At 43.8% G+C, this 15,839-nt stretch overlaps 1 protein-coding gene across 3 annotated transcripts in view; it reads left to right on the top strand.

The window, feature by feature from the left end:
• The window catches only part of SLIT2 (slit guidance ligand 2), a 353,730-nt gene that overhangs the window by 201,877 nt on the left and 136,014 nt on the right, over positions 1 to 15,839 (top strand). For all 3 annotated transcript variants that reach the window (XM_056855205.1, XM_056855202.1, XM_056855201.1), the window contains exon 4: positions 15,662 to 15,733. In XM_056855205.1, the coding sequence (XP_056711183.1) occupies positions 15,662 to 15,733 (72 nt within the window). The remainder of the gene's footprint in view (positions 1 to 15,661; positions 15,734 to 15,839) is intronic.

Below are 15,839 nucleotides of genomic sequence, written 5' to 3'. Positions count from 1 at the left end.
TTCCAACAGATGTCAGGATAATTGAAATCTCCCATTACTACTACATCTTTCTTTTTTGAATGTTTGGACATCTGTTCCAGGAAAGCATCATCTAACTCTTCAGTTTGGCTTGGGGGTCTATAACATACCCCCCCCCACAATGACATCACTATTTTTCTCTCCCTTAATTTTTACCCAGATGGTTTCAAGCTGGGTTCCAGTGTTGAAGTCCTGGATCCTGTTTAAGACCAAGGCCTCTGCCTCCCTCCTAAAACCAACCAGCCAAGGAAGGAGAAAGGAGAAATAATTGTTGTGACCAGAAGCTTCCACATGTTTTTACCTCTGTTCAGCTTCCAGATTCAGGCATGGAATGGCTATGATACCCCAGCTAGGTAGAAAATCTGTCTCTGCTGTAGGATCTTCTCCTTCTCTGAAACATTGTTCTCACCCTCCCCTCCAAACAGTGGAACCCTCCACAGGTTGAGGACCACAACTCCGTGCAGCAGAGGAGCAGCGCACAAACCAGTTTTACTAGTGGAGAAGGGACTGGGTTGGACGCCACTTGGGAAAGGAGTTTGCCTGAGCTTGAAGGCTGAAACCAACAGAGCAAAGGGAGCTATACCCAACCCATGAGGGTTGCTATGCAGAGGAAGGCAACGACAAACCACCTCTGTTAATCTCTTGCATGGAAAACCCTACAGGGCTGCCACAAGTTGGCTACAACTTAATGGCACTTTACACACAAACACACAGGGCAAACTTTGACAAAGCAGTGTCTCTTCTACCCCTTGCTTCATTAGTAGCAATAATGTTGGTACCACCATCACACAAGATTGCTCCCCAAATGGATGAGCAGGCTTGACCTCAGCCCTTACTCTAGTCATTACAACTGTTGTTGCAGACCATATATGAGTAAAGCCAGTTTCTACTGCTGGGGATATGAGAGGGGTATAGAGTTGATGGGTTTGGAAAAGGGTTAAGTCCTCTTTATTCCTCCCCCCATCCCCCAGCATGAAATTTGATGGGCTTGTAGCTAACTGAAAAACAGTGAATGTATATTTATGAAAGTAATTTGAAATTTTGTGTGTAGCTGTGCCCAAACACGCAAGTGTGCATCCAGTATCACTCAATAAAGGTAATATGTGATTTAAAGGTTGTGAGAAAAGACGAAAAATGTCAGTTGGCTTGCAAATGTCAGTTGGCAGATTCTTTGCATCTGCCCAGCCAAAGTATTCAAATTTAAGCATGATTTCATCTAAAATCCTGGTAAATCAGTTTAACTGAGTTACAGATGGTTCTGTTTCTTGGCATATTTAGACGTAGATAATACAAGTGATAATACAGGGGGACAGCGGCGATGTGGGGGGGCAGGTAGCACGGCAGCGATGTTGTGGGGAGGCGGGCTGGCAGCTGCATTGGGCCTGGCAGCCATGGAGGGCCACCTGCTTTTGGCAGTGACTCCGGTGATGGTGGGGGAGAAGCCGACTCAGCAGCAAAATGGGGTAGGGTTGCCAGATCCCTATTCACCACTGGCGGGAGGTTTTTGGGGTGGAGCCTGAGGAGGGCGAGGTTTGGGGAGGGGAGGGACTCCAATACCATAGAGTCCAATGGCCAAAGCGGCCATTTTCTCCAGGGGAACTGATCTCTAACGGCTGTAGGTCAGTTGTAATAGCAGGAGATCTCCAGCTACTACCTGGCGGATGGCAACCCTGGGGGGGGGGGGGTTCTGCAAGTCCTGCATCAATGGAGGAGGTGGGTGCATTGTTCTGTGCTTGCTCTTGAAAGGGGGGATTTAAACCCCTCAGTGTATTTTTTCAGTGTTTTCAGTTTTTCTCAAAACCTGTGTTTCTCAAATTTGCAGGAAAATCTGTTTTCTGTCAGTGTAGGCCCAATCTATTCAGAAGAAGAAGAGTTGGTTTTTATATGCCAACTTTCTCTACCTTTTAAGGAGAATCAAACCGGCTTACAATCTCCTTCCCTTCCTCTCCCCACAGCAGGGGTCTTGTGAGGTAGGTGGGGCTGAGAGAGTTCAGAAAGAACTGTGACTAGCCCAAGGTCACCCAGCAGACTTCATGTGGAGGAGTGGAGAATCAAACCTGGTTCTCCAGATTAGAGTCCACTGCTCTTAACCACTACACCACACTGGTTTTAGATACCTTCAAATCACCCAACACTTGGCTATTAGATATATACCATATTTTTTCCGTGTATAAGACGCCCCAATGTATAAGATGGCCCCTATTTTTTTGAACCCAGAATTAAGAAAAAATAGGGGTCGTCTTATATATGGGGGTGAAAGAGTCCTGTCGCCCTGGCCAGCCGGCATCTGGCGTTCAAACCGGTTGCTGCTGGCCCCGCCCGACAGCTGATGGGCAGGGCCAGCGGCAATGGCTGGCTTCCATGTATAAGACAACCCCCAATGTTGGGGCAAAATTTTAAAGAAAAAAAACGTCTTACACATGGAAAAATACGGTAGATGCAAACAATAGAACAAACAAATCAAGAAATGACTTGATAGGAGGCAAAAAAAGGATGCACACAATGTATATGAAATGAAAATTGTTCAGTGAGTATAAATGTCCTGAGAACGAACTGTGTGTTTTATGAGTATAGTGGTAATGCTTAGCCCTTTCTACAAATCCTGGATCAGCACCGTGAGGCTGCAAAACAGGCTTTAATCAAGGCTGATGGCAAGGGGGCAGAAGAAATGAAAGAGGAAACCAGCACTCCAAGGATGCAAACAGATATGGCTGCAATACAGCAGCAGGTAGGATTTCAAAATGTGGGCAGAAAAAATTCCTAGATAAATGCAATCAGCATTCTGGCAAAGCAATCAAGGCAGCAAGGAATACAACAGGACTCACCCAAAGAACACAGCCTAGCAAAGTTGTGGAGTCTTCTAGATTCAAAGTCTTCTAGAACCACAGTTTTGGAGTCTTCTAGAGATGCTGGAATTGGTGCTACTTCCTATCCACGTCTCAGGTGGGCTTGTGAAATAGGCCTGACAACCGAATGACTTGTGAACTGAGGAACAAGCAGCAAACAGCTGCTTATGGGGCACTTAGTGGGGCCCTCAATGGTCCAGCCAAGAGGTTTAATTCAGAGTTCAAAGTCCTACTTAAAATTAGGTGTGCTGTGTACTTTGTAAATTTATTTACAGGACAAATGAAGATTCAAATATTTTACTATGAGAAATAATAGTATTTCAGAGAAGGTACAACATTTCTTGCCTTCTTGTCCAGACTTGGTTATTTACGAATTAAATGAATTGAATTTGTATTAAAAAGCAGTATGTCTTGTTACATTATGGTATCTGCTTCTTTTGGGGAGCAAACAAGGTAGAGAGCCAGCTTCGTGTAGTGGTTAAGAGCGGTGGAATCTAATCTGGAGAACCAGATTTGATTCCTCACTCCTCCACATGAAGTCTGCTGGGTAACCTTGGGCTAGTCACAGTTCCTTCCGAACTCTCTCAGCCACACCTACCTCACAAGGTGTCTGTTGTGGGGAGAGGAAGGGGGTCGTAAGCCGGTTTGATTCTCCTTTTAAAAAATAAGGTAGAGAAAGTCGGCATATAAAAATCAATTCTTCTTTTAAAATCCATCATGTGTTGTGTAATCCGTTAGAGAGTTGTCCCTGCCTTTCCTCCTCCCCCACCTTTGTACATGTTTCTTGCATTGCTCCATTATGAGCACTGGTTTTGTTTACTACAACACTATCCTAAATCATTCCTGCTGTGCAGAGCTGTGCTTTGGCTGTAGAAAGCATGGCTTCCAGAGCCAAAGACTGGTTGTGATGCGAGCATAGCACTGGATTCCTAGAGCTTAACTGGATTGATGGGAAGAGTGCCCCCATATAAACTTCTGTCTCTATTGTTTGTAGCTTGGCTTGCTTTGTTTTATCATGCCTGGTCCCTGGCATAGCGGAGATTTGCCTTCTGCACCTTCCTTAGAAGATGCTCTTTTCTATAAGAAGAAGAATGTACTGTCGAATCACAACTGTCTTGTGATGATACCATCCATGGAGTGTTCCAGGCAAGAGACAAGCAGAGGTCTTCCTCCACATACCAACCCCAATCTTCCTTGGTGGGTCTCCCATCCAAGTATTGACCATGGCAAACCCTTCTTCGCTTCCAGGATAACTGTATCATTAATAGAGCTAGGTTGAAAAGTAGAAGAGTTGGTTTTTATATGCCAACTTTCTCTGCTTTTTAATGAGAATCAAACCAGCTTACAATCTTGTTCCCTTCTTATCCCCACTACAGACACCTTGTGAGGTAGATGGGCCCAAGATCACCCAGCTGGCTTCATGTGTAGGAGTGGAGAAACCAACCCGGTTCACCAGATTAGAGTCTGCCGTTCATGTGAAGAAGTGGGGAATCAAACCTGGTTCTCCAGATTACACCATGCTGGCTCTGATAGTATAAGCTTTTGAGAGTTAAATCTTTGTTCATCAGGTATCTGACAAGGGAGTTTTGTCTCTCGAAAGCTAATACACCAAAAATCTTGTTGATCACTAAGGTGCTACTGGACTTGAATCTAGCTCTTTTGCCGTGGACCAACACAGCTACCCTCCTTACACTTTGTAACATCAATTCTTTATTGCCATGGCCCCTCTTTGGTTTCACTGCCTGTTGTCTATTTCTTGTGCATTGTGAAATATTGCTAGGTACCTGTGGTCAGTGGGACTGATTTGGCCAGTAGATCATAGAATCATATTGTTGGAAGGGACCACCAGGGTCATCTAGTCCAACCCCCTGCACACTGCAGGAAATTCACAACTACCTCCCCCATACACCCCCAGTGACCCCTACTCCATGCCCAAAAGATGGACAAGATGCCCTCCCTCTCATGATCTGCCTAAGGTCATAGAATCAGCATTGCTGACAGATGGCATCTAGCCTCTGCTTAAAAACCTCCAAGGAAGGAGCACTTACCACCTGCCAAGGAAGCCTGTTCCACTGAGGAACCGCTCTGTTAGAAAATTCTTCCTAATGTCTAGATGGAAACTCTTTTGATTTCTGGTTCTGGTCTGACCTTCTGGGGCAACAGAAAACAACTCGACACCATCCTCTATATGACAGCCCTTCAAGTACTTGAAGATGGTTATCATAGCCCCTCATCCTTTGCTGTTCTCATAGCTGAAGAGAAACCTTTCAAACTTAGCCAGCCCTTTTTAGAACTAAGTAGGAAGGAGAACATGCCAATTCCACCCCCACCCACCCCCAGCAAGACAGCGCACAAGTCTGCAGCTCACCATACCAGCCAGATATGAGCAGAGGTGAATAAGAGAGGTTGGCCTGTCACTGCTCTGGATTGGAAAAGCAGCCAGTAAAATTAGCAGCCGCTGATGTAAGCGTTTGGACTTGTTTTATTCCAAATGTACTTCATCTTGGGAAACTGATATTACGGCCAAGATACGCTTCTTATACGAACGTATTTAAAATAGTTTTCTTCCCCCATTTCTATGTTGTCTGTCTCTGTTCTTTTCCAGACCCCCTACCCCATCATTCCTTTCCTTTCTTCATAATGGAAGTGTGGTGGCATTGGTTCAAACACACAATTGTTTCATTCTGAGGCACGCGTCTGCAGGGTAGAGAATGGTCTGAATGTTATGCCAATAAAGGTTTTGACATTGAAATTGAATGGTCTGAATCCTGTGGGTTTGCCCTGCTGGTAACGGCACTTTCCACCAGCACAAATCGCTTTTCCTTCTCAAATTGCCTCCCGTGTCAGGGCAGGGGAAAGCTCTTTGCATCAAAAGAAAGCAGGGTGGATAAAAAAATGATTAAAAAAATTAAAAATCAGATTTTTTAAATTAAATTGGATTTTTTTATTTAGATTGGATTTTTAAAAATAAAATGCTTTTTGAGGAAAAATCTATCTAAATATAGTTTTCTGTTTAAAATACATTGTAGTCCAAATGTTATTCATTATCCTCCCAAGCTGGCTCACCAAAGTATTCCGATCCTCCTATATGCAGATGATGTTGTGATTTTATCGAGGACCCCGGTCAGTATGAAAAGAGCATTGGCCAGCTTAGCTGATTACTGTGCTAGGGAATCGCTTACGATAAATGATAGAAAAACCAAGGTGGTGGCCTTTGGCACGCACAGAAGGATAGGAGCCTGGTTTATAGATGGCAAAAGAATTGAGCAGGTAAGGACCATCAAATCCCAAGGGGTAACTTTTCAGGCGAATGGTTTACGGTCGGAACACTATAAACAGGTGGCAAACCTTGCGGAAAAATTGTCATACAATATATTAACATTCTTTTGCGCAAGGAGAGTCTGCTTTGTTCCTGCAGCCCTAAGACTGTTTCAGGCCAAGTCAGTGGCGCAGATGTTATATGGGACTTTTCTGAGTTCACTTTCATCTAGTTATACACCGCTGGAGCGAGTTCAGTCTAAGTTTCTTAGGGCAGTACTTCAAGTTCCTAGTTGCATATCGAATTCGTGGATATGCTCAGAGACAGGCATGTTAAAGATGGAATCCAGGATTGGCCTCTCTTCCATCTATCTCTGGTTGAAGGTGCATGGGGCAACAGAGGGGCTCCTACCATTACTCTGCTCTTAACCACTACACCATGTAAATTAAAATTATCCATGATAATTTTAAATCTAGGTGGTGGAAACAGACCGAACAGAAAATTTAAGGTCTTGGCTTCTTTCCTCACTCCTTGTTGGAATTAAATAGTAATCAAGCAAGGTGTATAATTAGGCAAAGGCTCTTTGATATGGAATGCCAAAATGAGCTCACGAATTCCCCAGTGTTTATGGCTCCCGCCAGAAGCAGATATATTCAAGCACCAGCTGACTAGCTATCTTTCTTCGAGCTGACCAAGCAAAGGAAAGCCTTTACATTAGCAAGATGCTCCGCTTTACCATCGGCGATTATAGAAGGTCGATTTAAGAGGCTTCCAGGAACAGAATGGGTGTGCCTTTGTAAGTCCAGCGAACTGGAGTCGATAGAACATGTTTTGTCAGGTGCTCTTTTTATGAGGAAGTACGTCGTAAACTAATCATTCCCCCACTCAGTCAAATCAGAGCTAATTCAGAGGAAGGGAGAACCAAGAGTCTCTTTTGGAAAGGAAATGCTCAGATGGTAAAACAGGTAGCTAAATTCTAATGAACAAATCTTGATTAGAAACAAACTGTCTATTCATGATGTACAAATACAGGCATGTTGGTTTAGCTAGAATTCTAGACCAGAATTTATTCCAAGTTTATAATCCTGGTTATTTGTGAGAAACCAGTTCTGGTATTCATATGTCATGAGCCACTGGTTCTAACTGGAATCCTTTGATCATGCTCTGTGCGCACCCAGCAAGATGGGTTTGTGCACATGCTGACATGCCCACAGTTAAGTTTGCAGTCTAAATGCAGCAATTGTATTGCACTCAAGGCGCATATTCAGATAGATCATGTATTTTGCTCTCCTGCAACAGTTCCGCTTTAGAATGCAGGTGAGACACATGATGTATTGAGAAGTCCATTCCATGTCTTAGTATAGTTCCAGGGTACCAGAATCTGGAGGAGTTCCATACTACTTACTGTTTACTTATGTCTCACCCACCCCTCAGCAAGCTGCTATAAAGGGATGTAGTGGGATTTCTTTCTTTCTTTCTTTCTTTCCCTCTTTCTCTCTCTCTCTCTGTCTCTCTCATTCATTCATTCATTCATTCATTTCATACCATTTATTCTAAACAAAGTATTACCTGAGAGGACAATCAGCATATTCCTGAGAGATCTGGCATCAGTGACATAATCTCTCTGTCATAATTGACAGAGCAGGGGATTTTTTTAAGTGTTGGGAGGTGCACAAAATTTAAACATATGACCCCGTCCATTTGTATTCTGACTTCTTGGGGGGGGGGGGTTGTACGTGTTGTATCTGCAAGTGTTGCCAGCATGGTGTAGTGGTTAAGAGCAGTGGTTTGGAGCGGTGGACTCTAATCCGGAGAACTGGATTTGGTTCCCCACCCCTACACATGAAGCCAGCTGGGTGACCTTGGGCTAGTCACAGCTCTCTTAGAGCTCTCTCAGCCCCACCTCACAGGGTGTCTGTTGTGGGGAGAGGAAGGGTAGGTGATTGTAAGCCGGTTTGATTCTTCCTTAAGTGATAGAGAAAGCCAGCATATAAAAACCAACTCTTCTTGTTTAACACACAGAGCAGGGTCAATGAAGAATAAGGAAAACTTTAAGAGTCTTACTGTTGTCAGTATTAGCCTGTGTAAATTGATGCCACTCGACCTAGGGGAGTAATTTGATGCATTTTATTTGGCTGATTAATGTAGACGGGTGTATTGTTTATTACTTTATACTCTACATATTATGAAATAACTATTCAAAGTGTGTATTCTGCGCTGACAGTTTGCCTCTGATTTTCTACCTTTTCCCTCTGAAAACAAAGGAATGTTATTCATTCTTCACTGCACCATAGAGGATGTGAAGCATTGGATGGCATTATAGATTTATGATACAACTGATCAGACTCTAAGAGAGGTTAAACCATAGAGGAAAAATAAAATTACCGGTAATTAAATTTAAAGGCCGGTTTGCCTTCTACAAAAGATTTATTGCCTTAAAGTAAATGATGGTTTAGCTATACAGGACGAAGAATACTGATCCAACCTTAGTAGTGCATGATATAGTTATTGCATGCAGCAATTTCCATTTATACAATTAAAATAATAACACTTTGTGCTTTGAGAGGTAAATGGCATATTCAACTGGAAGTCTTCAGTGGTGAGTAATAAAATAGCCGCAATGCAGGCCTGGCTTCATTTGCTAAGAGCTGGTGCATTACGTGTGATTCACTACTATTACGCTCCACATAAAGTTTATAAAAATACATATGGAAATGTGCACAATGTGTTCATCAAACCCTGTATATATTGAATGAGTACAGAATATAAAATCCTGATTTAAAACATTACTGTTTATTTCACAGTAGAAATACCCAGATATGTACATCTACTAAATCATATATAACATCTAGCAATTGTGCCTTTTTAATCTGCTTGTAGGTTGCTCTAATAAGAAAGATATCAGTACTGCTATAAAACAATGTATACTACCTTTTACAAACTATGCAGTAATAGTTTAAATGCAAAACAGTATCATCATTAATCCAAATACAAAGTAGTTTTTATGCAAAACCTTTGTATCATCTCTATTTATTAACTAATTAATTTGTAAAACAGCAGTGTTAACATCTTCTTGCTTGTATTTCATTAGAAAAAAAGGACAAATCAAACTGGCTTAGGAAACTGGTCGTACATCCAGGCTCTTGATATTAAATTGGGGTGGTGGTGGTGGGGGAGGGTTGCCATCAAGTCCCAGCTGACTTACGGTGACCCTGTAGAGTTTTCAAGGCAAGAGACTGTCGGAGGTGGTTTGCCATTGCCTGCCTCCGCGTCACAACCTTGGTATGCCTTAGTGTTCTCCTACCCAAATACTAGCCAGGTTCAGGGCTGAGAGTGTGTGACTGGCCCAAGGTCACCCAGCAAGCTTCCATGACGCAAGTGGAGATTTGAACCTGGATTTCCCAGGTCCGACACCTTAACGACTACACCACACTGGCTCTCTGCTATTTAGTTAAATTGGCCTTAATTTCATCATTCATATGAGGAGAAAATGGGAGCCAGCATTTCCAGCAGTGAGGCCTGCAAGCTGATTCAGAACCCCTCCTGACCTGTTTGTGTCCCTTCTAGGGAAATCCCAAAAATTCCTTATTTGTAGCTTTCATACAATATTCTGGTAGTAAGATAGCTACTGAAGTGGCGTGAGAAGCCATAGGTTGATGGGATGAGATGAAGAAGAGTTAGTTTGTATATGCTGACTTTCTCTACCACTTAAGGAAGAATCAAACTGGCTTATAATTGCCTTCCCTTCCCCACAACAGACACCCTGTGAGGTAGGTGGGGCTGAGAGAGCTCTAAGAGAGCTGTAACTTGCCCAAGGTCACCCAGTTGGCTTCAAGTATAGGAGTGGGGAAACCAACCCGGTTCACCAGATTAGCATCCGCCGCTCATGTAAAGAAGTGGGGAATCAAACCCAGTTCTCCAGATTAGACTCCACCACTCCAAACCACTGCTCTTAACCACTACACCACCCTGGCTCTCTACACCACACTGAACCCCCTGTGGAGCACTTAACCATACCAGTGTTGCTTCAGTTTCTGGAAAGGGTAGTGCCAGCAGGGTTCGGTGCTTCGGCAGAGACACATCCCATATGGGCTTCTTGGATTACCCAAGGAGTGTGGGAGAAAACTGCAGTGACTACGACATCTCTGGCTCCCCGTAAAAAGGAGACCCCCTGTACAAGGTTTCATAGGTGAATTAGCACCCAGCCTACTGCAGACAGGTGACTACAACTCTGTGGCACACTGCCTCCTGAGTCTTCCTCAGCGTAAATGGCCGGGAGGGTGAAAATGTTCTGTGCCGTTGCCAGTAAACTCAGTGAGGATGAGTTAAAGATAAGGAATTCAGCACACCTGTAAATTCAAAGAGATGGGGAATGGGCGGATGGTGGAAGAAGGTTCTAGTTTTTAAGCCCTGTTTGTGGAATTCCCAGAAATGCCCAGTTAGCCATGGCTAGAGGAGGATGTTAAATCTCAATGGAATATATGAGCTCTCAGATCTGAATTTCCTAGATCTAAAGAAATATTTTCAATGTTGGGATCCTACTGTGTGACTGTGCACTGCGTCCTCTACTCAAAACTGAGATCTCTGCTGTCCACCAAGCATAGCCTCATAATAGATCCCTTCATGAATTAAGGAAAAAAATGAACAAGGCAAGGAGGAAAACATTCTTCAGAAGCTGGGGAGCAGCTGCCATGAACAACCGTTCCCCAGAAGTCCACCAACGTCTAAATCTGGATATCTTCTAATAAGTAGGCATGGATTGTTGAGCAATGAACACAGAACCCTTTAGAATTCTATTAAACAGCTGATTTCTAGCTGTAGTTGAAGAAGGGTGAGCTTACGTATATTTTAAATAAAAGATAAATAAATCACTATTCCTGTGTAATCCTGGCTCTTAGGAGCCAGCATAACCCCTACGCCAGTGTGTGTGCCCCTTGTGCCGTGCAAAGTGGCACGGTCTCCGGCTTAGGACCACTTACGACGGGCCCCTTGGACTGTGGCGGCAGTGTGGCCCTCAGATGTCAGCGCGTCCTCGCACCGGCGTTCTTCCAGCACAAGTCTCTGCGTTGGTGTCCTGGGAGGCATTTCCGGGACGTTCCGGGGGAAGGTGTTACCTTAGTCAGCTTCCTAACCCCGTTCACTTTGGGAACGCATCCTAACGCAACGGCATTGCTACGCCAGCATTGTTGGTGGTGCAGCATCGCTGTTTGCAATGGGATGTTTTCCCTATTGTAAGATTTTATTGTTTTTAACACACACACACACCCCGGCGCAGTGGCTAGGAAGCCTCTGTGGAGGTGCCGTGGCACCGCTGCAGTTCCCAGGATTGCATCAAGCTTTTTTGGATTGCTGCTTACTCTCAGCACACAGGACTGTAATAAGTGATATAAATAAATAAGATAGCTCAGGATGTGTCCCGCAGATCTGTCACCTAAGCAGAAATTGCCATCTGGGGGTGTTTTCTGAGGAGAAATGTATCATCGTGTTTGGAGGGTTGTAGAGAAGAACACAGTTTTTCTAGAGGCACTGTAATTTCTTTCTGACCGTTTATGTTTACACTCCAAGGCTCTCAATCATTTTAAGGATTTTGGTTCTGTAATGTCTATCTGGACGTAGACTGAAATGAACAAAATTCAAATCCTAATTAGATTAATGAGGAGAAGAGAAACCAAGGTCAGTGGGCTCACACCTTTACTTCTTGCAGAGTCAATTCAACCAATGGCTTGAGAAGATTTGGCCGATTTATTGTCTTTCCTTCTGTCTCTGTTACTTATTTTTAGTATCTTCTGTTGTAAACTGTCTCTACTGCATTGGCAGAAGCATATACGTGAATTAAGTGATTAAAATGTTATATTGCATTCACATTTTCAAACCATATTTGGTTTTTTAGGAGCGTTTGGCTAAGCTTTTCACAAATTGATGCCTGATTTCCACTTTCAAAAGATAGGATGTGGCTGCATGTGAGGAGCGGGTTCCCAGCCTGATGGCACAGGGAAGAAGAATTGCCGGAGTCTGAAGGGGACAGAAGGCTAATGCAAAAATTCTCGATCCCCTTGCACTCTGATAGCAAAGATGCCAGCAACTCTTTGTGCCTTGCTAGTGGGCATCAACATTCACTTTCCCACCATGGCATAAATCTGGAGGAGGGGGTAGGGTTGCCAGCTCCGGGTTGGGAAGTATCTGAAGATGTTTGGGGCAGAGCCTGAGGAAGGCTGGGGTTTGCCATAGAGTCCAATAACTAAAGTGGCCATTTCCTCCAGGTGAACTGACCTCTATCGGCTGTAGATCAGTTGTAATAGTGGGAGATCTCCAGCTAGTACCTGGAGGTTGGCAACCCTAGGTGGAGGCCAGGTGACAGTGGCCAATGCGGGGTTCCCAGAGATGGAAGGAGGAGACGGAAACAAATGAGAGATGTGGGTGAGCCAGATAGAGCCCTGGGAGCAGGGGGATGAGCCAGATGGGACATTCTGGATTTGAAGGGCAGTCAGAGCAGGTGATTGATAGGGGGTGCTGAGGACCAATTCCCGGAAGAATGTAGGGCACAAGGTACAGGTGAGGTTAAGCACCCTACATTTTGATGTTATCAGGGACTTCTAATAAAATAAACATGAGCTTGCTTTGTGTGAATCAGTGCTGGTGTGGTGGAGGGCGGGTTCAACATCATGCTTACCCTTGGGTCCTGTGACAGGATGATTTGCCTTGTGCTGAGATCAGCAGAGTTTCCCTGTAAATAAAAATGTATGCCTGAAAACCTGTCTGGAGATTAACTGATGGCACTTACATTCATGCATATTAAATCAAATGGCTTTTATGTGGCAGTTTCATCCAAAGGAATTTAATGTATTGTAAGTTATATTCCATTTGCAGGGTTACTTAAGTACGATAGAAGTTAAATCACAACTCACCAGCATGTTGCTGAAATTTCTGTTCAGTCCTAGTACAAACTAAGCTGTATCTGTGGCGTATGTATCTTCTCGAGAGCATTGGCTTAGATTTCTCAACTGCTATCATTTTACCAATAAAATAAAGCTTTCCTCTTCCATTATTTGCTGTCAGAGAAATATTGGAGTGTCATATTGGTCAAAAGAGTTTCCTAAAGACAGGGTCTGGACATTCCAAATTTTAAAAGATAGCAGTTTAGAGCAGGGGTGTCAAACTCATTTGGAGTAAGGGCTGGATATGACATCAATGTCACTTGGTCGGGCTGGGCCTAGGGTTGCCAACCTCCAGGTACTAGCTGGAGATCTCCTGCTATTACAGCTGATCTCCAGCTGATAGAGATCAATTCAACCTGGAGAAAACGCGGAAGGCCCCGTCGGCGTCCCAGGGTGGCTCTGCCACGGCAGTCCCCAGAGACCAATGTCTGGGCCTTTCTGCCGGCGTTCGGGCCACTAACACCATCGCAAGTAGCCTGGACGCCGCCGCAGGGGACCCAAACGCCAGCGCAGCACCTTCCTGGCCTCGTAAGGGCTTTCACCCTTAAGACTCATGAACATGCTGTTAGTATTTTATTTTATTTAACAGTCTTTGATAATTGTCACCTCAGGACTGGGGGGCCTGCCTTGGCTGGTGACCAGCAGCAGACTCGCCAGCCCAGATCGGGACGGGGGTGGCTGCCTCGGCTGGCTCACGGGCTGGATAAGAGCTCTCAAGGGGCCAGATCCCTGGTTTAGAGGTTAAAAGTATTTCTACACGTACACAGTTCTAATACTTCACTGGCAATTTATAAATTAATTGGGGGGTGCTCAGCAATGATGTATCATTAATTACACATATCACTCTAAATATGCAGAATCCTCTGTGGTATCCATACCAACAAGTTGAGTTGTTAAATTTCCCATTTGTAAGGGAAAATGAGGGCGAGAAATAATGGGTAGCTAAAAGCCCTCTCTTTTCTTAGATGGCTCAATAAAGATTTGAGCCATTCAGACCAGTCCTGGGTATATTTACTTGGCAGTAAGTCCCATCAAATTCAGTGAGGCTTAATCCCCAAACACCAGACTGCATCCCAAATCTCCCATTTATCCTGTGGATTACAAAGGACAATTACTATCTAATTTCACTTAATTACAACTAAACTGTCAACACCCAAAGGATCACATGGCAAGCACCGTGTCAGAAGCAGATGGCTGTGCCGCCCAATGAGCCACTTCCAAAAAGTAGGAGATTTAACAATGCAGTCCTATGCAGCATTACGCTTGTCTAAGCCCATTGACCTCAAAGGATTTAGTCCGAAGTAACTCTGCACAGGATTGCACTGTAAATTTCAGAAGTTGTTTTTGAAGTAAAAGAAGCAGCTGCCGTCGGGAAAGAAATATTAGTAGTCCTGCTGAATGCATGCAAGAGACCTTGGCCGTTTACGCAGGGCTGTTTCCCTTGCGGTTACCCTGCCGACTGCTCCAGTGCTTCATTTTGATTGTGCATGCCTTTCCAGACTGTCAGGGGTTGCCTCACTCTCCCCGCATGTTTCCGCATGTTTCGCCCGTGTTTCCCAGGTGCTGCTTTAGCAAGAATATGGAAAACACGAGCAAAATGTACAGTGCCCCCCCTCATATTTTAAAACTTTAAATGGTCAGTTTAAGACATGGATGCCACAAAGGGTCACCAGGACTGGACATTGGTGTCCTTCCTGGGTTGGAGTATAAGACCTCAAGGGTGCTCAATCGAGCTTGCTGCCTAGCTCAGTAAAGTAAAAGAAAAATCACACCAAAGATTGGGGCTACACATGGACCGTCTCTTGAGTTGCCAACTCCAGGTTGGGAAATTTCTGGAGAGGGCAGGGTTTGGGGAGGGGAGGGACTTTAGTGGGGTATAATGCTATGAGTCCACCCTGCAAAGCAGCCATTGCCTCCGAGGAAATTGATTTCTGTAGTCTGGATATCATTCTGGGGGATAACCAGGCCCCACCTGGAAGCTGGCAACCTTATAGCATGGAGTAGAATGTAGTGTATATTCGGGTAGCTACTGTTTTGGAGATAAATTAAAAACCCCAACGGAATTTGTTAGGTGGATAACATAGATTCCCCCCCTCCCTGTCTGTTGTCTATCTGCTAGTTCTGGATAATCAAGTCTGGCACACTGCCAAACCAAACTTAATTCTCACTTGGGTTCAGTGTTTTTCTCCCCTTACTTATTTTGAAGTCTCTTTCTGCACAATACAGACATGAAAAAAAAAACTGAATACTTGTTTGAACCCAAGCTCTTGAGCATTTTCTGAAATTCCCATTCCTTTCCAACTGTGCTATTCTGAGTAAGGATTACCTGGAATGTGTGCATTTTTTTAAAGGAAGTGTTTGTTGCTATATAACTTAAACAATATTTTTAGAAGTGGCTGTTTCTTTGTAGTGGATAACAAATACTTCATTGTAAGAAAATTAATATAATTTGAAATGGAGAATGAATTACAGTGATTTGGATTAACTTGAATACAATTTCTTGAAGCAGAGTCCTTTACAGAAGATCCTTTTAATGCTGTGTAAAAGTATAAGAAGCAACCAAGCTTAAATCCTCTATTTTCCCCTCTTCTTTTTTTAATTAGAGACCTCAGTGAAAACCAGATTCATGCCATTCCAAGGAAGGCTTTCCGGGGCGCTGTAGACATTAAAAACCTGTAAGTACCATTGTTGACTTCAGATGGTTCACTTTTTATTATAAATTTGGGTATCCTTAGGTACATACTCTGTTATGTTTCTTTGCAGTAGCACAGAGTTATCTAT

The sequence above is a fragment of the Euleptes europaea genome, chromosome 9 (assembly GCF_029931775.1).
Source record: "Euleptes europaea isolate rEulEur1 chromosome 9, rEulEur1.hap1, whole genome shotgun sequence".
Classification (NCBI taxonomy): Eukaryota; Metazoa; Chordata; class Lepidosauria; order Squamata; family Sphaerodactylidae; genus Euleptes; species Euleptes europaea.
This window is presented reverse-complemented; position numbering and strand designations above follow the sequence as displayed.